General features: G+C 47.3%; 1 protein-coding gene across 1 annotated transcript in view; it reads left to right on the top strand.

The window, feature by feature from the left end:
- The window catches only part of GPATCH1 (G-patch domain containing 1), a 50,452-nt gene that overhangs the window by 20,290 nt on the left and 2,983 nt on the right, over window positions 1-27,179 (top strand). Inside the window, exons 9-19 of the mRNA XM_025367195.1 lie at window positions 3,245-3,324; window positions 6,298-6,502; window positions 9,469-9,768; window positions 11,568-11,746; window positions 12,331-12,458; window positions 13,911-14,047; window positions 14,393-14,559; window positions 15,862-16,075; window positions 18,725-18,832; window positions 24,424-24,521; window positions 26,259-26,404. Coding sequence (XP_025222980.1) covers window positions 3,245-3,324; window positions 6,298-6,502; window positions 9,469-9,768; window positions 11,568-11,746; window positions 12,331-12,458; window positions 13,911-14,047; window positions 14,393-14,559; window positions 15,862-16,075; window positions 18,725-18,832; window positions 24,424-24,521; window positions 26,259-26,404 — 1,762 coding nt within the window. The remainder of the gene's footprint in view (window positions 1-3,244; window positions 3,325-6,297; window positions 6,503-9,468; window positions 9,769-11,567; window positions 11,747-12,330; window positions 12,459-13,910; window positions 14,048-14,392; window positions 14,560-15,861; window positions 16,076-18,724; window positions 18,833-24,423; window positions 24,522-26,258; window positions 26,405-27,179) is intronic.

The following is a 27,179-nucleotide window of genomic DNA, read 5'->3' as shown; positions in this document are numbered from 1 at the left end:
TTTTTTTGAGACGGAGTCTCGCTCTGTCGCCCAGGCTGGAGTGCTGTGGCCGGATGTCAGCTCACTGCAAGCTCCGCCTCCCGGGTTCCCGCCATTCTCCTGCCTCAGCCTCCCGAGTAACTGGGACTACAGGCGCCCGCCACCTCGCCCGGCTAGTTTTTTGTATTTTTTAGTAGAGACGGGGTTTCACCGTGTTAGCCAGGATGGTCTCGATCTCCTGACCTCGTGATCCACCCGTCTCGGCCTCCCAAAGTGCTGGGATTACAGGCGACATCTGTAGTTTTGACTGTATGGTTTTTTTTAATTTTTTGAGACGGAGTGTTGCTCAGCCGCCCAGGCTGGAGTGCGGTGGCGCGATCTCAGCTCACTGCAAGCTCCGCCTCCCGGGTTCACGCCATTCTCCTGCCTCAGCCTCCCGAGTAGCTGGGACTACAGGCGCCCGCCACTACGCCTGGCTAGTTTTTTTTTGTATTTTTAGTGAAGACAGGGTTTCACCGTGTTAGCCAGGATGGTCTCGATCTCCTGACCTCGTGATCCGCCCGTCTTGGCCTCCCAAAGTGTTGGGATTACAAGCGTGAGCCACTGCGCCCAGCCCACTGTATGGTTTTCTATTCAGTGAATCTATCTTTATTTTACCCAGTCTCCACGGCTGATTTTTTACATTTAAAAAAAATTTTTTTTTTTTTTTGAGACAGAGTCTCACTCTGTCATCCAGGCTGGAGTGCAGTGGCATGATCTCGGCTCACTGCAACCTCTGCCCCCTGGGTTCAAGTGATTCTCTTGCCTCAGCCTCCTAAGTAGCTGGGATTACAGGTGTGCACCACCACACACAGCTAATTTTTTTTCTTTTTTTTTTTTTTGAGAAGGAGTTTTGCTCTTGTTGCCCAGGCTGGAGTGCAATGGCCTGATCTCGGCTCACCACAACCTCCGCCTCCTGGGTTCAAGCGATTCTCCTGCCTCAGCCTCCCAAGTAGCTGGGATTACAGGTGCCTGCCACCATACCCAGCTAATTTTTGTATTTTTAGTAGAGATGGAGTTTCATCATGTTGGCCAGGCTGGTCTTGAACTCCCGACCTCGGGTGATCTGCCTGCCTTGGCCTCTCAGAGTGCCGACGCCCAGATAATTTTTTGTAGTTTTAGTAGACACGGGGATTTCACCATGTTGGTCAGGCTGGTCTTGAACTCCTGACCTCAAGTGATCTGCCTGCCTCAGCCTCCCAAAGTGCTGGAATTACAGGCGTGAGCCAGCACAGCTGGCCATGGTTGATTTTTAAATTCTCATTTTTTTTTCCCCATGATCAATAGGGCTATAATGAATATTTTTCTGGTTCTGTCTTTATGCACATTTATTTATTCAGAATTCTTCAGAATGAACTCATAAACATGAAATTTCTGGGTTTTGAGAGAATGCAGATTCCAAGAATGTGAAATTGAATCCCACATTACCTGAAGGAATTTTAGTAAGTTCTAGAAGCTTAAAAAAAAGCCCAACATGCTGGGTGCGTTGGCTCACGCCTGTAATCCCAGCACTTTGGGAGGCCGAGGGGGGCAGATCACAATGTCAGGAGATCCAGACCATCCTGGCCAACATGGTGAAACCTCGTCTCTACTGAAAATACAAAAATTAGCTGGGTGTGGTGGTGGGCGCCTGTAATCTTAGCTACTCGGGAGGCTGAGGCACGAGAATCACTTGAATCCTGGAGGCAGAGGTTGCAGTGAGCCGAGATCGTGCCACCACACTCCAGCCTGGGTGACAGAGTGAGACTCCATCTCAAAAAAAAAAAAAAAGAAAAAAAGCCCAACATGAGTCAAAGCACAGAGGATGGTTTTGTTTTTTTTTTTTTTTTTGAGACGGAGTCTCGCTCTGTCTCCCAGGCTGGAGTGCAATGGCCGGATCTCAGCTCACTGCAAGCTCCGCCTCCCGGGTTTACGCTATTCTCCTGCCTCAGCCTCCCGTGTAGCTGGGACTACAGGCGCCCGCCACTATGCCCGGCTAATTTTTTTTTTTTGTATTTTTAGTAGAGACGGGGTTTCACCGTGTTAGCCAGGATGGTCTCGATCTCCTGACCTCGTGATCTGCCCGTCTCGGCCTCCCGAAGTGCTAGGATTACAGGCTTAAGCCACCGTGCCCGGCCACAAAGGATGGTTTTGTCGGGAGGGGAGAGATGCGGTGGTGCTGAGTGATGAGTAGCTAAAAGCCTTAGCTCATCTGCACTGCGGTGTGCTCCTGCTTCAGGCCTGAGCTCCTAGCCCGTGAAAGAGCTCGTGATTGTCATGTAGAAGGGGCTTTTGAGTGCAGAGAATACAGTTCATTTATACGGACTTTTGGCATAACCAGTACATGCAGGAAAACTTTGAGAATGAAATCAAAGAGATTTTGTTGATGGGGTTGTCCCTATGACCAGGAAACGATCCACCTCCAGGTCAGAGGGCGTTGGTCATTCAGTGTCCTATGTCTGTGATCTTTATGTCTTGTTTTTTTTTTTGTTTTTTTTTTTTGAGACAGAGTCTTGCTCTGTCACCCAGGCTGGAGTACAGTGGCGCGATCTCCGCTCACTGCAAGCTCCGCCTCCCGGGTTCGCGCCATTCTCCTGCCTCAGCCTCCCGAGTAGCTGGGACTACAGGCGCCGCCACCTCGCCCGGCCAATTTTTTTGTATTTTAAGTAGAGACGGGGTTTCACCGTGTTAGCCAGGATGGTCTCGATCTCCTGACCTCGTGATCCGCCCGTCTCGGCCTCCCAAAGTGCTGGGATTACAGGCTTGAGCCACCGCGCCCGGCCTTTGTCCCTATTTGGATTGTTGCTAAGGAGATGGCCAGGTAGTCACCCTGCAGTTCTTCACCTAGTTCTACACATAACACACTCACAGGTGTGATTTGGGTGTTTCTCCATACTTGTCCTCTTGGTGGTTTTTCTTGATCTTTTACTCCATGGGGTAGATCCTTTGGTGCCCCTAAGGTACTTTTTCTAAAAGTCACATCAATGTACTTGTCTTGGAGGACCGCAGCCTGGTTACCTGGGTAGCCCAATTTGTGGAGGGCAGTGTGGGCTGGGTCCCAGTCACTGAGTCAACAGAGGCGTGGGGCTTTGCTTGCCACTCGTTCTTCCCTTTACTGCTGCTGCTGAGTGATAGCAGGTATGACACGTGCTATTTACGTTCTTAGAGGTAACATAAAACGCTGACGTGTTCTGTCTTATTCTGATCGTCTCTACTTCTGGAATTAATCTATGACATCATTTTGTAGAATCAGAGAAAGACCTTCGATACATTGGCAAAATTTTGGATGGATTTTCCTTGGCTTCTAAACCTTTGTCTTCTAAGAAAGTAAGAAAAACTTTTTTTCTTTCTTTTTTTTTTACTGGTTTAGTTCTTAAAATATTTGCTGCTATGTGATCTGAGTTCTATTAACAACGGGAAAGATAAGTAAATTTTGTTTTCAAAAAACAACAGCCTGGTTACTAGTGATTGTCTAGAAAAACATTCTACGTTAGAAATATCAGGGCCGCCGGGCGCGGTGGCTCACGTCTGTAATCCCAGCACTTTGGGAGGCCGAGGCGGGTGGATCACAAGGTCAGGAGATCGAGACCATCCTGGCTAACACTGTGAAACCCCGTCTTTACTAAAAATACAAAAAATTAGCCGGGTGTGGTGGCAGGCACCTGTAGTCCCAGCTACTCGGGAGGCTGAGGCAGGAGAATGGCGTGAACCTGGGAGGCGGAGCTTGCAGTGAGCCGAGATCGCACCACTGCACTCCAGCCTGGGCGACAGAGTGAGACTCTGTCTCAAAAAAAAAAAAAAAAAAAAAGAAGCATTAAAAAAAAAAGAAATATCAGGGCCAGGCGCAGTGGCTCATGCCTGTAATCCCAGCACTTTGGGAGGCCGAGGTGAGCGGATCACCTGAGGTTGGGAGTTCAAGACCAGCCTGACCAACATGGAGAAAGCCCGTCTCTACTACAAATACAAAATTAGCTGGGCTTGGTGGTGCATGCCTGTAATCCCAGCTACTGGGGAGGCGGAGGCAGAATCACTTGAACCTGGGAGGTGGATGTTGCGGTGAGCCGAGATCGCACCATTGCACTCCAGCTTGGACAACCAACGAAACTGTCTCAGAAAAAAAAAAAAATCAGTTGGCCAGGTGTGATGGCTCACTCCTGTAATCCCAGCACTTTGGGAGGCCGAGGTTGGTGGATCACCTGAGGTTAGGAGTTTGAGACCACCCTGGCCAATGTGGCAAGACTCCGCCTCTACTAAAAATACAAAAATCAACCGGGCGTGGTGGTGGGCTCCTGTAATCCCAGTTACTCAGGAAGCTGAGGCAGAGAGAATCGCTTGAACCTGGGTGGCAGAGGTTGCAGTGAGCCAAGATCACGCCATTGCACTCCAGCCTGGGCGACAGAGTGAGACCCTGTCTCAAAAAAAAAAAAAAAAAAAAAAGAAATACTTTGAATCCCATGGAGGATATAGAGAAGTTGTGGACACACTCCTCCTTTCTGCCATGCTCCTCTGGGTTTTTGTGTGGTGGTAACATGAGTGTTTTCTGGCTGATTTGGGGGTGTGTCTCCAGAAGGTGACAAGGCTAAGATGATAAACAGGATTTCTTGACAATGATAACACCACTGTTTCATGGACTTTCATTGTGCCAAGGGCTCGAGCCAGGCTCTGCACCTTAACAACCACCTGGGGAGCTTGGGGAACTCCAGTTATAGCACACTGTCTGGGGTGGGGCACAGGCATCAGTATAGTTACAACTCCTCGGCGAGTCCAGCGTGCACCTGGGCCTGAGAGCCAGAGGAGAGAGGGGCTGGGAGAGAGGGGTCACTGCTTTCAGCTACAGGGTTGCCTCATCATGGACTTGAGCTTTCACATAGCTTAAAAACCTAGCTTAAACCTAGCTTAAAAATATTTCAGTGTGAATTTGGGGGGAAAATAGTAAAGAAAAGTCTAGATAATAGCTTAAATAACAAATACATGGGGGTTTGTTAGACCAAGAGCAACGGAGACCATTTAATGCAGTTATTTAACAATATCTAGTACTTTCCTTTACCTTATCTGCTGTGCCATCATTCATGCCTGTCAGTATTAAAAATCCCCAAATTTCCCAAATAGATTTTCATTTCACTTTTGTCAACTAAATTTAAATTCCTGTCTCCACTGCCCTCCTAGGTCCTGGGCCAGGTCCTCTTGGCTCTACTCACATTATTCATAGTAATATCTTGGATGAAAAAAATAGGCCAGGCATGGTAGCTCACGCCTGTAATCCCAGCACATTGGGAGGCTGAGGTGGGTGGATCATTTGAGGTCAGGAGTTCGAGACCAGCCTGGCCAACATGGTGAAACCCCATCTCTACTAAAAATACAAAAATTAGCCAGGCATGGTGATGCATGCCTGTAGTTCCTGCCACCCGGGAGGCTGAGGCAGGAGAATTGCATATGCAGTAGGTGGAGGTTGCAGTGAGCTGTGATTGCACCACTGCACTCCAGCCTGGGCGACAGAGCAAGACTCTGTCTCAAAAAAAAAAAAGAAAAAAGAAGGCCTGAAGCTTCAATTCACAACTGAAACATAACTAGAAAAAGGAATTCTGAATTTAAAAATAACTACAGTTATTATTATTAATTATTATTTTTGAGATGGAGTCTCACTCTGTCACCCAGGCTGGAGTGCAGTGGTGCGATCTCGGCTCACTGCAACCTCTGCTTCCCAGGCTCAAGCAATTCTCCTGCCTCAGCCTTCCAAGTAGCTGGGATTACAGGCATCCACCACCACGCCTGGCTAATTTTTGTATTTTTAGTAGAGATAGGGTTTCACCATGTTGGCCAGGCTGGTCTTGAACTCCTGATCTCAGGTGATCCACCTGCCTTGGTCACCCAACATTTTGGGATTACAGGCGTGATCCACTGTGCTCTGCTATTATTTTTCTTTCATGCTTTGAATGGTACTTTTCTCAATTTTCCGATGTACAGTGGGCCAGCCCTACCTCTAAGCCCTGACATTTATGATCTATTGTTATCTTTATTGTTCTTATCCTATGAAACAGGCACATTAGCTTCTTTCTGTAGAAATGGGTAGGAGGATATTCGAAATACCTGACCACTGGAACACAGTGGCTCTCGTGACCCTCCGGTCCAGAGGGGATGCTGGCTGGACCTCTGGCCAGCCTGTTCTTGGGCTACCTGCCTGCTGAGTGTTAACCCGGGAAGGGGCGGGGTTAACAAGGCTCAGAGGTAACAGGTTTTCCTGATTAAATCAAACATGATCTTGCAGCCTGTATTTTCTGGGATTTGTCTTGTTTTGTTAAGATCTATCCACCTCCAGAGTTGCCAAGAGACTATCGACCAGTGCATTATTTCAGACCCATGGTGGCCACCACCTCCGAGAACTCACACTTACTGCAGGTGTTATCAGAGTCAGCTGGAAAGGCAACACCTGACCCAGGGACACACAGTAAGCACCAACTGAATGCCTCCAAACGGGCAGAGTTGCTTGGGGAGACGCCTATTCAAGGTATGTGCCATGGAAAAGACTGAAATCATTACATTTCACATAACTTGAGTTATCAAAATAAAAATGGAAAGTTGTTTTCCCACTGAAGTTTTTTATGTGAATTTGTATTCCCAAACTGTGGAAATAACACTATTTATTTTAAATGGCATACGTAATAGTGTGCATAGCTTTTACTTCTTTTTTTAAGTTTTATTATTAAACTTATTTATTTTGAGATAATGTCTGGGTTTGTCACCCAGGCTGAAGGCAGTGATAACTCTCTATAACCTGGAACTCCTGGGTTCAAGCGATCCTCCCACCTCAGACTCCCATGTTGCTGGGGCTGTAGGCATGCGCCACCACCACACCTGGCACATTTAAACATTTTTTTTTTTTAATGGAGATGAGGGTCTCACTACGTTGCCCTGGCTGGTCTGGAACTCCTGGCTTCCCAGAGTGCTGGGATTACAGGTGTGAGCCTCTGCGCCCAGCCAAGGCTTGTTTTTCCACCTTCAGTTTGGTTGATGTCATTCAAATCACTTTTATTGTAAGCTCAGCTGTTTTCAGACTTGTGATAATTATCAGGGAATGTGGTTAAGGTGGTTAAGGTGCTTTCCCCTTCTCTGCACAGCCTGGGAGAGTACGTTTTCTTCCTCTTGGGGATCGCGTTGTGTAACTCTTCTCTGGAAACTCTGAAAGGGATGAATGCGTCTGAAAGTCTGGAAAGACATGGAGAATCCCCTGCAGGGTGCAGCAGAAAAGACCCACCATGAGAGGTGGACTTGGACTCTCAGGGGCTCGAGCCTCACTGCCATGGGGAATCCAATAGGTGTCTCCTATAATTGGCAAACAGAGCCCTTGGTTCCCCCCCCCCCCCCCCCATCACACACTGCGCTTCCTCATCTAAGTCTTCTCATCTCAGGAAATGGTGCCACCGTGATCCACTGCTCGGACCGGAATGTTGGAGGCCTAATTCTTAGCTCCTCTCTTTCTGGTCTTTCCCCGCCCTCCCTGGCCCTCCCCGGCCCTCAGTGAGTCCTCTCAGCTCTACCCACAATGTGTCGGGGTTCCGTCCACTACTCATCTGCATTTCCGTGACCTCCGGGTCTGAGCCCCGCCCCTCCACTTGGACCGTTGCAGCAGCCTCCTTGATAGTCTCCTTGTTTCTGTCCATTCCCCCTGCAGTCTGTTCTCCTTACCAGCAGCTGGATGAGGCCGACTATACCAGCCAGCACCTCCCCCACCTATAGAAACCTCCAGGCTCCCCACGAGGCCCTGTGCGGCCCCCCCGCCTGCCTTTCAGGCTGCATCATCCACCACCTTCCCTTACCCTCCCGCAGTGTAGCTTCCTCCTCCTTTCCTCCCGTGAACACGCCGTCACCCATGACACTGCCTAAGGGCCTTTGTGTTTGCTGTTCCTCCCTCTCTGTTCTTCCGTCACATTTTTGTGAATCTGGCTTTTTTTTTTTTTTTTAGCTTAGAACTTATCTCGAATGTTGTCTTCTTCCAGCCTTCCCTGACCACCATATAAGCTGGTTATCTGCCTGCCTCCTCTGCCAGCCCGCTCACGCAAGCCCCCGCTCGGTCACGTCGCCCTATTTGTTTCTTTCTTTTTTTTTTTTTTTTGAGACGGAGTCTCGCGCTGTGTCACCCAGGCTGGAGTGCAGTGGCGCGATCTCGGCTCACTGCAAGCTCCGCCTCCCAGGTTCACGCCATTCTCCTGCCTCAGCCTCCGAGTAGCTGGGACTACAGGCGCCCGCCACCACGCCCGGCTAGTTTTTTGTATTTTTAGTAGAGACGGGGTTTCACCATGTTAGCCAGGATGGTCTCGATCTCCTGACCTCGTGATCCACCCGCCTCGGCCTCCCAAAGTGCTGGGATTACAGGCTTGAGCCACCGCGCCCGGCCGCCCTATTTTTTTCATAGCCCTCCTCTGTTGAGGGCCGGCGTGTGGCTCCTTGGCTTCTTTCCTGTCTCCACTGCCCTCCGAGCTCCTGGGCCAGGTCCTGGCGTGGAGTTGGCACCCATGAGTGTTTGTGCCATTAGTGAGGGCTTGCTGGGGAGCTGCGCTCGGAATCAGGGCTAGTGGTGGCGGACTGCAGGTCTGGAGCTGGGGATGTCAGGTTCCGCATCCTGGGACCACTCATGTGCCCTGTAAGTGTGCATGTGTTAACTTCCATTTTTGCTGACTATAAAACAGGAATCTTCGCCTTGCTCAGTGGCTCATGCCTGTAGTCCCAGAACTTTGGGAGGCCAAGGTGGGATGATCTCTTGAGCCCAGGAGTTGAGACCAGCTTGAAAAACATGCGAAATCCTGTCTCTACAAAAAATATAAAAAGTAGCCCAGCATGGTGGTGTGTGCCTGTGGTCCCAGCTACTCAGGAGGCTGAGGTGGGAGGATCACTTGAGCCCGAGAGGTGGAGGTTGCAGTGAGCCATGATCACACCACTGTACTCCAGTCCAGGTGACAGAGCGAGACCATGTCTCCAAAAAAACATAGGATTCAGCCAGGTGTGGTGGCTCACACCTGTAATCCCAGCACTTTGGGAGGCCGAGGCGGGTGGATCACCTGAGGTCAGGAGTTCGAGACCAGCCTGGCCAACATGATGAAACCCTGTCTCTACTAAAAATACAAAAAATTTGCCGGGCATTGTGGCACGTGCCTGTAGTCCTGGCTACTCGGGGGGCTGAGACAGGAGAATCGCTTGAACCCGGGAGGTTGCAGTCAGTGAGCTGAGATTGTGCCACTGCACTCCAGGCTGGGCAGTAGAGCCAGACTCCGTCAAAAAAAAAACAAAAACAAAAACAAAGAATCTCATTTTTCACTGTCTAGTCCACAAAGATATATGAACATAAATGAAACACTAAACATAAAATACTCATCCCCAATTATGTAAATTTGTGATATTGAAATGTATGTACAGAGAAATGAAAATGTGGTTGTTTTATGACTCTTTTCATCTCTTCTAATTACTGTGTTTATTTAGGCTCAGCTACTTCAGTGTTAGAATTTCTGTCCCAAAAAGATAAAGAGAGAATCAAAGAAATGAAGCAGGCAACTGACCTGAAAGCAGCTCAGCTCAAGGCCAGGAGTCTGGCCCAGAACGCCCACAGCAGCAGAGCCCAGCCCTCCCCTGCAGCAGCTGCTGGGCACTGCTCTTGGCACGTGGCATTAGGTGGTGGGACGGCCACCCTGAAAGCCAGCAACTTCAAGCCTTTCGCCAAAGATCCGGAAAAGCAAAAGCGATACGAAGAGTTCTTAGTACACATGAAACAGGGTCAGAAAGGTAGGTGCTGGGCCTGGGTCTCCCACATCTCGACCAGGGCGGGGTCACGTTCTCACTGTTCTCATCCTAGACTCATATTTACAGTTGAGGTATCCCGTTCTGTCAGTGTTTTTGCTTTATCCTGCTGCAAATAGTGCAAAGGCTGTTGACCTCAGAAAGCAAGAACAGTTAGCTTATGTTCCTCCGTATCTCAGGCCAAAGCTAGCTGTTTAAGTAGAGAATACAACTGGCGGTGGCCGGTGCTTACAGGTCGTTTGGTGTTTGCAAGTGCTTGACTGCTACAAGCATTGCATTTCACATTTCATATCAACATCATCTTCCACCTTATCCAAAGATCCTAACCATCCACTCCTGACTCAGAGTCTTAAATTCGACTTAAAACAATAGTTAGCTATTGAACCGTTACAGAGGATAAACAATCACTTTGTGATCTTTGAAGTAAATATGGCAAGAATGAGGAAAGGGGTTGCTGTTGTATGCAGTAGTCCTCGTGAGAGGTTATCAGTAAATTACAGGGTTAGTTTTTAAAAGCAGATCTTTGTGGAATGTAAAGTTATTTACTGTGCCTTAACTCTGTACTAAGAACCTACATCACTAATGTTTATTTGCTTTAAAAAAAAAAAAAGGTGGGCCAGGCACGGTGGCTCACGTTTGTAATCCCAGCACTTTGGAAGGCTGAGACAGGCAGATCACGAGGTCAGGAGATCGAGACCATCCTGGCTAACACGGTGAAACTCCGTCTCTACTAAAAATACAAAAAACTTGCCGGGCGTGGTGGCAGGTGCCTGTAGTCCCAGCTACTCGGGAGGCTGAGGCAGGAGAATGGTGTGAACCCGGGAGGTGGAGCTTGTAGTGAGCAGAGATCGTGCCACTGCACTCCAGCCTGGGCGATAGAGCAAGACTCCGTCTCAGGAAAAAAAAAAAAAAAAAAAAGGTTAGTGAAAAAGTGTTTTTCTGCCAAAACGTCAGGATGTGGTTGGGCTCAACTTATCACTGTCTGGGAGTGGTGACAGGTTCCTTACTGCTAAAGATTTAACCAAGCATTAGTCTCCCACATGGTTTTCTCTGTTATGTTTGGTAGACAGTATTCAATAAAAGCATCATTTTGGTTGGGGACGGTGGCTCATGCCTGTAATCCCAGTACTTTGGGAGGCTGAGATGAGGATCACTTGAGCCTAGGAGTTCAAGACCAGTCTGGGCAACATAGTGAGATCCTACCTATATTAAAAATATATATATATATATATTTTTTTTAATATAAAAATAATATATATATATTTTTTAATATAAAAATAATATATATATTTTTTTTGAATGGAGTCTTGCTCTGTTGCCCAGGCTGGAGTGCAGTGGCAGGATCTTGGCTCACTGCAATCTCAGCTCACTGCAACCTCCACCTCCCGGGTTCAAGCGATTATCCTGCTTCAGCCTCTTGAGCAGCTGGGATTATAGGTGTGCACCACCATGCCCAATTAAGTTTTATAGTTTTAGTAGAGATGGGGTTTCACCATGTTGGCCAGGCTGGTCTCGAGTTCCTGACCTTAAGTGACCCACCTGTCTTGGCCTCCCAAAGTGCTGGGATTACAGGTATGAACCACTGCGCCTGGCCTCATTTTTTTTTGAAAAAGCACAATTTTGAAGGAAAGAACAGTATTACCTGCCAAATACCTCACCATTCCCATAGTCATAAAAACAAGGATAAGGACTTAGGAAATATACAGTGGTGCCCAGCAGATGTTCTCTTGTAAGCCCCATGTTTTTCTGAGAAGTGAAGACGCTTCCTGTTCTCTGCCCCGCAGATGCTCTGGAACGCTGTCTGGACCCCAGCATGACAGAGTGGGAGCGAGGCCGGGAGCGGGATGAGTTTGCCCGGGCAGCCCTGCTGTACGCGTCTTCCCATTCGACCTTGTCCTCTAGGTTCACTCATGCCAAGGAGGAGGATGACTCAGATCAGGTTGAAGTCCCTCGAGACCAAGAGGTCTGTTGTCATCATGTCCCTTACCTGGTGAACTTTAATATTAAAGCACTGCCTAGCCAAAAGTGTTTTTTCTTTTTTTTTTGAGATGAAATCTCTCTCTGTCGCCCAGGCTGGAGTGCAGTCGTGCGATCTCAGCTCACTGCAGCCTCCGCCTCCTGGCTTCAAGCAATTCTCCTGCCTCAGCTTCCCAAGTAGCTGGGATTACAGGTGCTCACCACCACACCCATCTAATTTTTGTATTTTTAGTAGAGATGGGGTTTCGCCATGTTGGCCTGGCTGGTCTTGAACTCCTGACCTCAGGTGATCCGCCTACCTCAGCCTCCCAAAGTGCTGGGATTACAGAGATGAGCCACCATACCCAGCCGAGCCAAATATTTTTAATCCCTCGGTGAGAAGATCAAAACATACATGGTATAGGAGAATAAGAAACCATTTTATGCCTAGTTTCCAATGTACTGGAGCAAAAATGTTATAGCACAAACTTTTTTCACATTTCTAGAAGATTGCTTGAAAATTTTAAATGGGAGAGCAGTCAGGTCTATGGTGCAACCACTTGATGAAACAAAATGCATGTCTTTTCCCAGAATGATGTTGGGGACAAGCAGTCGGCCGTGAAGATGAAGATGTTTGGGAAGCTCACCCGAGACACGTTTGAGTGGCACCCTGACAAGCTGCTATGTAAGAGATTTAATGTTCCCGACCCTTATCCAGAGTAAGTTGGACAAACCTTTACATCAGTACAAAATGTATTCTTGAGATTAAAGCTAATTTTCCCCTTACATACTCATATAAATTCTTGTTTTTTCTACATGAACGTATTTGTATATCCCTGGATATTACAAATCTACACATTTTATAGATTTGCTTTGATAAATTACTTCTATAATTTGTTACTAAAACGAAATCCGGATAGCAAACTTTATTCCCTACTGAAGCTATGAAACTCAGCTATGTCAAGTTACAAAAGCATTATGCCTCTCTCATTTGCCACCTTCTTAATGCTGCTCCTGTGGTTTACATTTACAATGTTACTTATGTTTTTAAGTTATCATTATAAAAGTTAAACACTTTCTTATTTGATTAATAACACTTCAAGAGGTGGGGTGTGGTGGTGCACACTTGTAATCCTAGCTTGGGAGGCCAAGGCAGCAGGATCGCTTGAGCCCAGGATTTCGAGGCCAGCCTGGGTAACATAGTAAGACCCCATCTCTAAAAAATCAAGCAAACAGGACACTTCAAGATAGTAGGCCGGGTGCAATGGCTCACACCTGTAATCCCTGTACTTTGGGAGACTGAGGCGGGCAAATCACTTGAGGTCAGAAGTTCGAGACCAGCCTGGCCAACATGGTGAAACCCCATCTCTATTAAAAATACAAAAAATTAGCTGGGTGTAGTGGTGCGCACCTATAGTCCCAGCTATTTGGGAGGCTGAGGCAGGAGAACTGCTTGAACCTGGGAGGCGGAGGTTGCAGTGAGCCAAGATTGTGCCATTGCACTGTAGCCTGGGTGACAAAACGAGACTCAATCTCAAGGAAAAAAAAAAAAATAGCATAGGTAGTCAAACCAGACTGTCAGAAACTTTAGGTATATTTTTATCAGTGGAACTTTTCCTTAATGGAAATCCATTTTCAAAGTTAAATTCTTACCCTTATCATAATAAGGAAAAACTCATGGGACCTAAAGTCAGTCACCCAGATTCTCGAACTGCTTTGAGAAGTGAAAGCATCTTAGGGGACTTCTTTTTTTTTCTTCTTCTTTTTTTCCTTTTTTTGAGACGGAGTCTCGCTCTGTCGCCCAGGCTGGAGCGCAGTGGCCGGATCTCTGCTCACTGCAAGCTCCGCCTCCCGGGTTCACGCCATTCTCCTGCCTCAGCCTCCTGAGTAGCTGGGACTACAGGCACCCACCACCTCGCCCGGCTAGTTTTTTGTATTTTTTAGTAGAGACGGGGTTTCACTGTGTTAGCCAGGATGGTCTCGATCTCCTGACCTCGTGATCCGCCCGTCTCGGCCTCCCAAAGTGCTGGGATTACAGGCGTGAGCCACCGCGCCCAGCCAGGGGACTTTTTAGTCATGCAGAGGAGGTGGAAAACTTGAGAGGAAAGTTTTTCAGGAGGTGGATTTTGTCCTACTGGTTGTTATTAAAGTGATTCTTTTTCAATTCCCAGTTCAACTTTAGTTGGCTTACCAAGAGTGAAGCGTGACAAGTACTCAGTCTTCAACTTTCTGACGCTCCCAGAGACAGCTTCCTTGCCCACCACTCAAGCACCAAGGGAAAAAGTATCACAGCACCGAGGTCCTGACAGTGAGTAGGGCATCCTCGGGGTCTCTGATTGACCAGGGCCTCAACCCCTAGCCTGTAGGAAGACAGAATTAAAGGGTAGTTTAGTCCTAGCGATATGAATGGTGCATATTCTCCCTCTGTTGAGGGAATTCCTCTTATTAATAACTTAGCTCATGTTGTAATGGTCCAGATGTTTACTCCTTGGGGTTGGGGCTCTGTCTCTGCCTCTGCCACCTACCTCCCCAACACCCCCCGCACGGTGCCAGGCCCTGTAATAGGCACGCTGACATTCTGAGCGAGTGAAAGAGCAGTGGTGAAGAGCTTGCCTTTTCCTTGCTAATGCTGGAGTTATGTCCTACCTTTCAGAATCAAGAAAACCATCCAGATGGGATACCTCTAAACAGGAAAAGAAAGAAGATTCCATTAGTGAATTTTTAAGTTTGGCTAGATCAAAAGCCGGGCCACCTAAACAAGAGTCCAGCCCCTTAGTAAACAAAGAGGAAGAGCGTGCACCAGAATCATCCACAAATCAGGTATTTGGGGCTTCCAGATTCTCTTTGCCACACTGAGTGTGGTGGCCCTTGCTTTTCTCTTTGTTGAAACTTTCTCCTTGTGACTCACCAGTAGAGGCAGCCAACTATTGATCCATTTCCCCTTAAAGGCCATGTGGCTTGTTTCTAACTTTTGGCTATAACAAATAACGCTGCTGGGAGCGTTCATGTGCAGGTTTTTGTGTGAATATAAGTTTTCATTTCTCTGGAGTACAAACCTAGTAGTGGGAATCCTGGAAAATATGTACGTGTATATTTAACTTTATAAGAAGCTGCCAGACTGTATTCCAAACTTATTTTTGCCTTGTATATTTTGAAGTGCACATTTAGGATTGCTATTTCTCTCTTTTTTTTGTTTTTTGAAATGGAGTCTTGGTCTGTCACCCAGGCTGGAGTGCAGTGGCATGATTTCAGCTTACTGCAAGCTCTGCCTCCCCTCCCGGGTTCAACTGATTCTCTTGCCTCAGCCTCCCAAGTCGATGGGACCACAGGTGTGCACCACCGTGCCTGGCTAATTTTTGTGTGTTTAGTAGAGATGGGGTTTCACCATGTTGGCCAGGCTGGTCTCAAACTAGGATTGCTCTTTCTTGGTGGGCAACATAGTGAGATCCTATCTTTACAAAAAATTAAAAAACTAGTTGGGTGTGGTGGCATGCACCTGTGGTCCCAGCTACTCAAGTGGCTGGGGTGGGAGGATCACTTGAGCCCAGGAGGTCAACACTGCAGTGAGCTATGGTCACGCCATTGCTCTCCAGCCTGGGTGACAGAGTGAGACCCTGGCTCAAAAAAAACCCCAAAACAAATTATTATTCCTCTGTACATAATGAGGTGAATTGACCCTTTTTTTCTCCTAGCTGCTTCCAAGATTTTTATTTGGTCTTTGGATTTTAGCGGTTGTATTGTGATGTATCTGGGTGTGAATTCTTTTGAGTTTATTTTGTTTGGGGTTTGCTAAGTTGCCTGAATCTGAGTTTGGAAATAGAACAGAGGCACGGTGCTCTACTGCATTTTTGGGGATCCTTTGTGCTTCTGATTAATGACCAGTCCATGAGAGATTTCAGCTGCTTTGACCTCATCATCACATTCTACAGTTGTTGACTCAGAAACACCACAAAAATAAAAGCTATGTGAGTGATCACTATTTAGTTGGGTGGTGTGTGGCTATGGATACCCATATACATGACCATAAACATAAATACGTGTGTCTAGGAGTGTATTCTAGAATGTCTCCTCCCTTTTACCCTTGCCTCTGTATCCCTGACTCTTATTTCACTGTCAATACAGACAGTCAACAAAGGTGTGGATGCACAGGCTGAAGAAGGGAGCCGCCCATCCATGGACTTATTCAGGGCCATCTTTGCCAGCTCCTCAGATGAAAAGTCCTCATCCTCCGAGGATGAACAAGGCGACAGCGAGGACGATCAGGCAGGCTCTGGGGAGGCCAACTTCCAAAGCTCCCAAGACACTGACTTGGGGGAAACATCATCCGTGGCTCATGGTATGTCAGTATTTCAGACTCAAGGATCTAAAGAAGAAGACAATGACTCTGCAACAGAGTCTTTTTTTTTTTTTTTTGAGACGGAGTCTCGCTCTGTCACCCAGGCTGGAGTGCAGTGGCCGGATCTCAGCTCACTGCAAGCTCCGCCTCCCGGGTTCATGCCATTCTCCTGCCTCAGCCTCCCGAGTAGCTGGGACTACAGGCGCCCGCCACCTCGCCCGGCTAGTTTTTTGTATTTTTTAGTAGAGACGGGGTTTCACCGTGTCAGCCAGGATGGCCTCGATCTCCTGACCTCGTGATCCGCCCGTCTCGGCCTCCCAAAGTGCTGGGATTACAGGGTTGAGCCACCGCGCCCGGCCAGCAACAGAGTCTTAAACCCAGATGATTAGCAATGATATGTAATCTTTTGTATAAATACAATTTTTTTTTTTTTTGAAACAGGATCTTGCTTTGTCCCCAGGGTGGAATACAGTGGCGCAATCTTTGGCTCACTGAGGCCTCCACCTCCTGGGCTCAAGCAGTCTTCCCACTTCAGCCTCCTGAGTAGCTGGGACTACAGGCATGTGCCACCACGCCTCGCTAATTTTTGTATTTTTAGTAGAGATAGGGTTTTGCCACGTTGCCCAGGCTGGTGTTGAACTCCTAGACTTAAGTCATCTGCCTGCCTCGGCCTCCCAAAGTGCTGGGATTACAGGCACGAGCCACTGCACCTGGCTGATCTTTTATATTTTTAATTGAGATAGAGCAGAGTTGTTTTTTTTCTATTAGATATGTATCTCTGGTATATTTTTTGGATCACTGTGTTTGATTTTCCAACTTATCCTAATTGAGAAGAATTTAAATATAGTAAAAATTTCAGGCAGGCATGGTGGTTCACATCTGTAATCTGAGCACTTTGGGAGGCTGAGGTGGGTGGATCAGTTCAAATCAGAAGTTTGAGACCAGCCTGGCCAACACCATGAAATCCTGTCTGTACAAAAATTAGCGGAGCATGGTGGCACACACCTATAATCCTAGCTACTCAGGAGGCTGAGGCAGGAGAATCACTTGAACCTGGGAGGTGGAGGTTGCAGTGAGCCAAAATTGAACCGTTGTACTCCAGCCTGGGTGACAGAGCAAGACTCTGTCTCAAAGAAAAAAAAGAAAAAGAAGTAACAATTTTATTTTAAAAGATAGCTTTTTTTTTTTTTTTTTTTTTTTTTTGAGGTGGAGTCTCACTGTCATCCAGGCTGGAGTGCAATGGTGTGGTCTCGATTCACTGCAACCTCCACCTCCTGGGTTTAAGCGATTGTCCTGCCTCAGCCTCCCAAGTAGCTGGGATTATAGGCGTGCACCACCACGCCTGGTTAATTTTTGTATTTTTGGTAGAGATGGGGTTTCACCATGTTGGCCAGGCTGGTCTCAAACTCTGGGCCTCAAGTGATCCACCTGCAGTGGGCTCCCAAAGTGCTAGGATTACAGGTGTGAGTCACCGTGCCTGGCCAGAAATAACCAATGTAAACCCTTTGATGTATAGTTTTCCAGACTGTTTTTCTGAGATGGAGTCTCTCTGTTGCCAGGCTGGAGTGCAGTGGCACAATCTTGGCTCACTGCAACCTCTACCTCCTGGGTTCAAGCGATTCTTCTGCCTCAGCCTGCCAAGTAGCTGGGATTACAGGTGTGCACCACCATGCTCAGCTAATTTTTGTATTTTTAGTAGAGATGGCGTTTCACCATATTGGCCAGGCTAGTCTCGAACTCCTGACCTCAGGTGATCCGCCCACCTCAGCCTCCCAAAGTGCTGGGATTACAGGCGTAATCCCAGTGCCTGGCTAGTTTTCTAGACTTTTAAAATTTTTATGTCTCTTCTATCTGAACATACAGTAATCTGTTTTAAAAATAAGATTATTAACGTGAATATGATCATTTATCTTCAAGGTTTTTTCTTTTTTTTTTTTTGAGATGGAGTCTGGCTCTGTCACCCAGGCTGGAGTGCAGTGGCCGGATCTCAGCTCACTGCAAGCTCCGCCTCCCGGGCTTACGCCATTCTCCTGCCTCAGCCTCCCGAGTAGCTGGGACTACAGGCACCCGCCACCTCCCCCGGCTAGTTTTTTGTATTTTTTAGTAGAGACGGGGTTTCACCGGGTTAGCCAGGATGGTCTCGATCTCCTGACCTCGTGATCCGCCCGTCTCGGCCTCCCAAAGTGCTGGGATTACAGGCTTGAGCCACCGTGCCCGGCCAAGGTTTTTTCTTTGATAATTTATTTGGAGTGAAACTTGGTGTCCCGCAGTTCTCTGCGATGGGACATAGTCTTACACTCCTGATGGTTTGTAAGTTGTTTGCTTCTCAGATAGCCCTTTCTTGGGGACACATTTCTGCTTTTCAGGTCTTAGCGGCGCTAGGCTATGTGCCCACAGGTACACTCGGCACTCTGTACCTCAGCCATTGGTGCCCTTGGTCACAGGCGCCCTCATGTGACTGACTTCCAGCTCCGGAGTTCACAAGGGCAGCGCCGGGGTCTGCATGTTCACTGCTGCATCCTTAGCACCTGGCAGCAGTGAAGTGGTGTGGGCAAGCATACGTTATCTGGTGGCAAAAGACATGAATGAAAGACTCAGAGACATGAACATGGGGCAGGCAAATGACATGAACACCCTGCTGTTTTTCAGCTCTCGTGCCAGCACCCCGGGAGCCGCCACCTTCCATCCCGATACAAAAGATGCAGATAGATGAAAGAGAAGAGTTCGGCCCACGGCTGCCTCCCGTCTTCTGCCCCAGTGAGTGCAGAGCCCTTTGGTTCACCCATTTTTATCAGTGTGTGACTGCCCTGAGATGGGGACAGTGTGACTTACAGCCAATCAAACACACGCGCTTGCTTCTGGTTTATATGTTTTCGGTCACATTTTAAACCCGTTGTCTCCACCTAGTGCCTAAAATGATAGTTGTTTCTGTACAGCTTCAGAGACCTCCAAACTTTATTTCCTTAGCTGCCACATGTTTACAGGAGGGTCCTAAGTATCTTAAGTTTTGTTATAGAAATATAAGTTTCCCAACAGAGCTAAAAGAAAAAGAGGCTGGCCGGGCGCGGTGGCTCATGCCTGTAATCCTAGCACTTTGGGAGGCCGAGGTGGGAGGATCATGAGGTCAAGAGATCGGACCATTCTGGCCAACATGGTGAAACCCCATCTGTACTAAAAATACAAAAATTAGCTGGGCATAGTGGTGCACGCCTATAGTCCCAGCTACTCGGGAGGCTGAGGCGGGAGAATCGCTTGAACCCAGGAGGCGGAGGTTGCAGTGAGCTGAGATTGTGCCACTACACTCCAGCCCAGGTGACTGAGCGAGACTGTATCTCAAAAAAACAAAAGGAAAAAAAAACAGAGAGAGAAAGAGGCTGCAGCCAGGCACAGTGGCTCTAGCTGGGCGGGTGGCTCACGCCTGTTATCCCAACACTTTGGGAGGCTGAGGTGGGCAGATCGCTTGAGGTCAGGAGTTTGAGACCACCCTGGCGAATTTGGTGAAATGCCATCTCTACTAAAAATATAAAAATTAGCCGGGCATGGTGGTGTGTGCCTGTCATCCCAGCTACTCAGGAGGCTGAGGCACGAGAATCACTTGAACCTTAGAGGCGAAGGTTGCAGTGGGCCGAGATTGAGATTATGTCACTGCAGTCCAGCCTGGGTGACAGAGCGAGACTTTGTCTCAAAAAAAAAAAAAAAAGAAAAGAAAAGAAGAGGCCAGGTGCGGTGGCTCATGCTTGTAATCCCAGCAATTTGGGAGGCCGAGGCAGGCAGATTGCTTGAGCCCAGGAGTTTGAGACCAGCCTGGGTGACACACAGAGGCCCATCTCTATTTGAAAAAAAAAAAAAAGGCCAGGCGCGGTGGCTCACGCCTGTAATCCCAGCACTTTGGGAGGCCGAGGCGGGTGGATCACAAGGTCAGGAGATCGAGACCCTCCTGGCTAACACAGTGAAACCCAGTCTCTACTAAAAATACAAAAAAATTAACTGGGCTTGGCGGCATGTGCCTGTAGTCCCAGCTGCTGGGGAGGCTGAGGTAGGAGAATGGCGTGAACCTGGGAGGCGGGGCTTGCAGTGAGCCAAGATCCTGCCACTGCACTCCAGCCTGGGTGACAGAGCAAGACTCTGTCTCAAAAAATAAATAAATAAATAAAAATTTAAAAAAGAGAAAAAGAGAAATTTAAAAAATAGTATACAAAATTGGAGGGGAATTGCAAGGAGAAGAGTATTTAAGACTCTTATTTATTTAAAAATTTTTATTTGTTTATTTATTTTTCAGACAGGGTCTCACTCTGTCACCTAGGCTGGAGTGTAGTGGTGCTGTCATAGCTCACTGCAGCCTTGGACTTCTGGGCTCAAGTGATCCACCCACTTCAGCCTCCCACTGTGCTGGAATTACAGGTGTGAACCACTGCACCCAGCCGAGCCTCCTTTTTTTTTTTTTTTTTGAGATGGAGTTTTGCTCTTGTTGGCTAGGCTTGAGTGCAATGGCACAATCTCAGCTCACTGCAACCTCCGCCTCCCGAGTTCAAGCGATTCTCCTACCTCAGCCTCCCGAGTAGCTGGGATTATAGGCATGCACCACCATGGCCAGCTAATTTTGTATTTTTAGTAGAGATGGGGTTTCTCCATATTGGTCAGGCTGGTCTCGAACTCCTGACCTCAGGTGATCCACCTGCCTCAGCCTCCCAAAGTGCTGGGATTATAGGCATGAGCCACCGCACCCAGCCGCCAAGCCTCCTTTTTACTTTAGCTAATGTAGCAAATACAATAAAATGGTCCTCTCGGAAGTGAATACAATCTGTCCCCCATTCTGTTCCCCAAATATCTGTCAACAACTTCTATTCAATGCCCTCTTAAATCGGCATGTCAAGTTAAAACATTTAGACTTGTTTATCATCTCTTTGAGGGCTAGGTTAACAAACATCTGTAACATGGCCCAGATATATAAATAACATATAAATTCAATTATTCACTTTATAGTTTCCCATGGTGTCCATATATGAATACTGGTTTGGTTAGCTAACTGCTTTCAAAGACAGGATTAAAAAGCAGAGGAAAAAAAGTACGAAGCTTTGACAAATTGCAGTGAATGTATTTCTTATTTGCTATAGTTGTTCAGCACTTTTGTTTAATTTTGTTTTGTTTTGAGACAGTCTCACTCTGTCACCCAGTCTGGAGTGCAGTGGCACGATCTCGGCTCACTGCAACCTCTGCCTCCCAAGTTCAGGTGATTTTTCTGCCTCAGCCAATGGAGTAACTGGGATTACAGGTGCCTGGCTAATTTTTTGTATTTTTAGTAGAGATGGGGTTTCACCCTCCACCTCCTGGGTTCACGCCATTCTCCTGCCTCAGCCTCCTAAGTAGCTGGGATTACAGGTGCCCGCCACCACGCCTGGCTAATTTTTTTGTATTTTTAGTAGAGACAGGGTTTCTCTATGTTAGTCAGGATGGCCTCGATCTCCTGACCTCGTGATCCACCCACCTCGGCCTCCCAAAGTGCTGGGATTACAGGTGTGAGCCACTGCGCGCGGCCTCTTTAGTTTCAAATTGGCATCAGCACTTGAAAGCCAAGTCTTTTATGTCCCTTTCCCATAATGTCTTTGATACCCTTGTGATAGTGACTTAATTTGGTCTATACGTTATTTAGGGAAATGATTTTTGAAAAAAACTAGTGTTAAAAAAAAGTTTTGGGCTGAGTGTGGTGGCTCATGCCTGTAATCTTAGCACTTTGGAAGACTGAGGAGGGAAAATTGCTTGAGTCCAGGAGTTTGAGGCCAGCCTAGGCAACATAGAGAGATTGCATCTCTTAAAAAAATAAAAAAGAAAAAAATTAGCCTGGTGTGGTGGTGCGTGCCTGTGGTCCCAGCTACTCAGGAGGCTGAAGTGGGAGGATTGCTTGAGCCCAGGAGGTTGAGGCTGCAGTGAGCTATGATCCCACTGCTGCACTGCAGCCTGGGTAACAGAGTGAGATGCTGTCTCAAATAAATAAATAAATAAAAGGCTGGGTGAGGTGGCTCACACCTGTAATCCCAGCACTTTGTGGAGGCCAAGGTGGGCGGATCACCTGAGGTTGGGAGTTTGGGACCAGCCTGACCAACATGGAGAAACCCCATCTGTACTAAAAATACAAAATTAGCCAGGCATGGTGACACATGGCTGTAATCCCAGCTACTTAGGAGGCTGAGGCAGGAGAATCGCTTGAACCTGAGAGACGGAGGTTGGGGTGAGCCAAGATTACACCATTGCACTCCAGCCTGGGCAACAAGAGTGAAACTCTATCTCAAAAAAAAAAAAAGAAAAAAATTTAAAGAATTTTGGAAAAATAAAAAGTTTTGGGACGTCGAATTTTGAAAAATCTAGTTGGGCATGGTAGCTCACACTTGTAATCCCAGCACTTTGGGAGGCTAAGGTCGGAGGATTCCTTGAGTTCAAAAGTTTGATACCAAACTGGGCAACATAGGGAGACCCTCATTTCCACAAAAAAATTAAAAAAAATTAGCCGGGTATGGTGGTACATGCCTGTAGTCCCAGCTACTCAGGAAGCTGAGGTAAGAGGATCATGTGAACCCAGGTCAAGGCTGTCATGAGCTGTGATTGCACCATTGCCCACCAGTCTGGGTGGCAGAGCAAGAACCTGTCTTAAAAAAAAAAAAAAAGCCACCAAAAAACCCACAAAGAAACAGGACTACAAAGTTACAGGCATCTGTTTAACTGAGTTGAGAAAATATTCACCCTTATGAAACATCTTGAAACTTTTATTTTTCTTTTTATTTATTTATTTATTTTTTGAGATGGAGTCTTGCTCTGTCACCCAGGCTGGAGTGCGGCACAATCTCGGCTCACTACAACCTCTGCCTCCCGGGTTCAAGTGATTCTCCTGCCTCAGCCTCCCGAGTAGTGGGGATTACAGATGCATGCCACCACGCCCGGCTAATTTTTGTATTTTTAGTAGAGACGGGGTTTCACCTTGTTGGCCAGGCTGATTTTGAATTCCTGACCTCAAGTGATCCGCTCACCTCAGTCTCCCAAAGTGCTGGGATTACAGGCGTGAGCCACCGTTCCTGGCTGAAACTTTTCTTTAGGTGAAAAAATTGATTTAATGACTTTCACTGCTTCTACTATTGTGAATTTTTGTTGATTTGGTCACCCGGAAATTAATGACCTATGAAAATGAAAACATTGGCCGGGCGCGGTGGCTCAAGCCTGTAATCCCAGCACTTTGGGAGGCCGAGACGGGCGGATCACGAGGTCAGGAGATCGAGACCATCCTGGTGAACACAGTGAAACCCCCTCTCTACTAAAACTACAAAAAACAAGCCGGGCGAGGTGGCAGGCGCCTGTAGTCCCAGCTACTCGGGAGGCTGAGGCAGGAGAATGGCGGGAACCCGGGAGGCGGAGCTTGCAGTGAGCTGAGATCCGGCCACTGCACTCCAGCCTGGGCAACAGAGCAAGACTCCGTCTCAAAAAAAAAAAAAAAAAAAAAAAAAAAAAAAAAGAAAATGAAAACATTTTGGTCTGAATTTGGAGATGGAGAATTGAGGCACATGCAAATTCTTTAATGATTTTTAATGATTATATACATTATTTTTTTTAAATTAGTTAGAGATAGGGTCTCACTATGTTGCCCAGGCTGGCCTTGAACTCCTGAGGTCAAGGATCCTCCTGCCTGGGCTTCCCAAAGTGTTGGGATTACAGGCACGAGCCACTGCTCCCAGCCCATTATGTTGTTTTGATAGTAGTTTTTTCAGTGTTTCCACTTATAAGACAAATTCTTACAAAATATGTTTTTGTAGACAGAGGATGATATAAGAAGAGCTAACATTTAGGTGCCAGATTCTGAGCTTTGGGAATCACGGACATGGCCCTGTCTAGTCTAATCTGTGTCCCTAAAAGGATCAGGATTCTTATGGTCCCCATTTTATAGTTGGGGAAACTGGGCCTGGGAGAGGTTAGGCGATGTGTTGAAGACCACAGTGCTGGCAGCAGAGCTGAGTTCCAATTCTGGTCTGTTTCTGAGCTTATCTGACAATGTTGAATTACAAAAGGCTTGTGGGCTTTCTGGTCTGACTTTATCTGCATCTGGCAGCTGGGGTCACAGCAGGATACTGATTGGATCACACAGGTCTTTGTTGAGGTCTCTGGCAGCTTTCTAAATACAGCTCTGCAAGGTGGTGTGCTAATCTGTTTCTCAGTGAGGCAGAAGCTAATCCGAGGGCAGGAGTTCTTCCTCAGTGTTCAACGTTCCATCTACACTAGATGCCTGATTCAGCAATTTAGGAGCTTACTTTTGGATGCCTTTGTTTTCACCCTCTATAGGTCCTGTGTTTATTACCTTTGTGTTTCAGATGCTCGTCAGACACTTGAGGTTCCTCAAAAAGAGAAACATAAAAAGAACAAAGACAAGCACAAGGCCAAGAAAGAGCACAGGCGGAAGAAAGAGAAGGTGAGAGACTTGTGTGTACCCCAGGATCAGTGTGGGGTGGGACCCGTTGGTCAGCCCCCAGGAGTGTCATATACCGCAGTTGAAGAGCGGACCTGGTGGCCAAGTCACAGTTCTCTCTGAGACTTAACAGAAATGTCGACATTCAATGTAAACCCTTGATTTTTCAGAAACATTTTCTTTTGCACGTAAACCGCATCATCCCCCCCTTTTTTTTTTTGAGACAGAGTCTCACTCTGTTGCCCAGGGTGGAGTGCAGTGACTCAGTCTCGGCTCACTGCAACCTCTATCTCCTGGGTTCAAGCAATTCTCCTGCTTCAGCCTCCCAAGTAGCTGGGACCACAGGTGTGTGCCACCCGCCTAATCTTTTGTATTTTTAGTAGAGACGGGGTTTCACCATGTTGGCCAAGCTGGTTTTGACCTCCTCCTGACCTCAAGTGATCTACCTCCTAAAGTGCTGGGATTACAGGCATGAGGCACTATGCCCAGCCCTTAAAAAAAGTTTTTTGTGAACACTAAAAAGTAGAAAAAAAGGGCATTTAAGGATCTTAGAGCAATGGATATTAAATAATAAAACAATTTCTAATTTATTCAATATTAAGTGAAGGTATTATTTTCAGCATTTCTCAGCTACTTTGTCTTTATTACAGTTTGAGATTTTAGTCCATCACTTGTCATTTGAAGTAGAAGAATTCGAATGGAAGGCAGGCACGTGCTTCCACTGTTGACGTCTCTTATTTCATCATCCATGTCTTTTTTTTTTTTTTTTTTTTTTTTTTTTTTTTTTTTTTTTTTTTTTTTGAGACGGAGTCTCGCTGTGCTCCCAGGCTGGAGTGCAGTGGCGTGATCTCGGCTCACTGCAAGCTCCGCCTCCCGGGTTCACGCCATTCTCCCGCCTCAGCCTCCCAAGTAGCTGAGACTACAGGCACCCGCCACCACGCCCGGCTAGTTTTTTGTATTTTTTTAGTAGAGACGGGGTTTCACCGTGTTAGCCAGGATAGTCTCGATCTCCTGACCTCGTGATCCACCCGCCTCGGCCTCCCAAAGTGCTGGGATTACAGGCTTGAGCCACCGCGCCCGGCCATCCATGTCTTCTTTTGGATTACAGCACAGACTTTTAATTAGGTTAATGTTCTTGTCGGGTACCCAAAGTAGTCTGGACTAGCAGCTGAAGAAATTAGAAACAGTTGTCTTGCTGGCCACCAGAAGGAAGCACTCCCATGTATAGAGGATGACGGGTGTTCCCTCCTAGTGAAAGGAAGAAAATGTGCGACAGCCAAATCTGTGTGTCCTTACCAGTGTATCTGCTGTTTGGTAACCTTCTGCCAGTTTCTTCCTTATGGTTTTCCTGGGTGCCCATCATCCTGACATGAAGTTTCCCAGGAGCCTGACACAATAAACAAGTCGGGTTCACTGGAGGTGGCACAGGTCACCACGCATAAAACGTGTGGTGTCACGTCTTATGACATCAAGTGTTACGATGGGTCCTGTCTGCGCCTCCTTGGTTCTGCTGTGTTTGTTGCTGGAGGTGCAGCTGGGTCAGGGTGCACAGTTGAGAGGGGCACAACCGTCTGCCCTGTGCTGTCTTCTTAGGCTGTCACTCTCACTCGCTCTAAATGAGGTTTAAACTTTTTTTTTAATGACTCCATCACTGCAGCCTTGTTAACCTTTCATTGTATTGAATGAAGGAAGAAAAAAATACCTTTGTTTCCCCCTGCCACTCTTTATTTTTTTTTACAGAAGAAGAAACACAGGAAGCACAAACACAAAGGCAAGCAAAAGAATAAAAAACCAGAAAAAAGTAGTAGCTCCGAGAGTTCCGACAGCAGTGACAGCCAGAGTGACGAGGAAACGGCAGACGTGTCGCCCCAGGAGCTGCTGAGACGGTGGGCAGTGGGAGATGGAGGGTTTTTAAGAAACCTTTAGAGGCTTACTGAGTGCTTGATGTGTTTGCTTAGAGGCAAATATCAGAAATGAGAAAGTGGTAGGCCTGGTGGAGTGGCTCACGCTTATAATCCCAGCACTTTGGGAGGCTGAGGCAGGAGGATCGCTTGAGCCCAGGAGTTTGAGACCAGCCTGGGCAACGTAGTGAGACCCCATCTCTACAACAAGAACAAAAACAAATTAGCTGGGCGTGGTGGTGCACAACTGTGCCTCCAGCTATTTGGGAAGCTGAGGTGGGAGGATCCCTTGAGCCGGGGAGTTGGAGGTTGCAGTGAGCCACAGTCGTACCACTGCACTCCAGCCTGGGTGATAGAGCAAGACCCTCTCCCTAAAAGAAAAAATAATGTGTGTATTAACTAGGCTTTTTAAAAAGTTTGAATATCTAATTATGTAAGTGATAAGTGAATATATTATCATTATGAAAATTCAGGGCCGGGCGCGGTGGCTCAAGCCTGTAATCCCAGCACTTTGGGAGGCCGAGACGGGTGGATCACGAGGTCAGGAGATCGAGACCATCCTGGTGAACACGGTGAAACCCCGTCTCTACTAAAAAATACAAAAAACTAGCCGGGCGAGGTGGCGGGCGCCTGTGGTCCCAGCTACTCGGGAGGCTGAGGCAGGAGAATGGCGTAAGCCCGGGAGGCGGAGCTTGCAGTGAGCCGAGATCGCGCCACTGCACTCCAGCCTGGGCGACAGAGCGAGACTCCGTCTCAAAAA

Source organism: Theropithecus gelada, chromosome 19 (assembly GCF_003255815.1).
Source record: "Theropithecus gelada isolate Dixy chromosome 19, Tgel_1.0, whole genome shotgun sequence".
Taxonomy (NCBI): Eukaryota; Metazoa; Chordata; class Mammalia; order Primates; family Cercopithecidae; genus Theropithecus; species Theropithecus gelada.
This window is presented reverse-complemented; position numbering and strand designations above follow the sequence as displayed.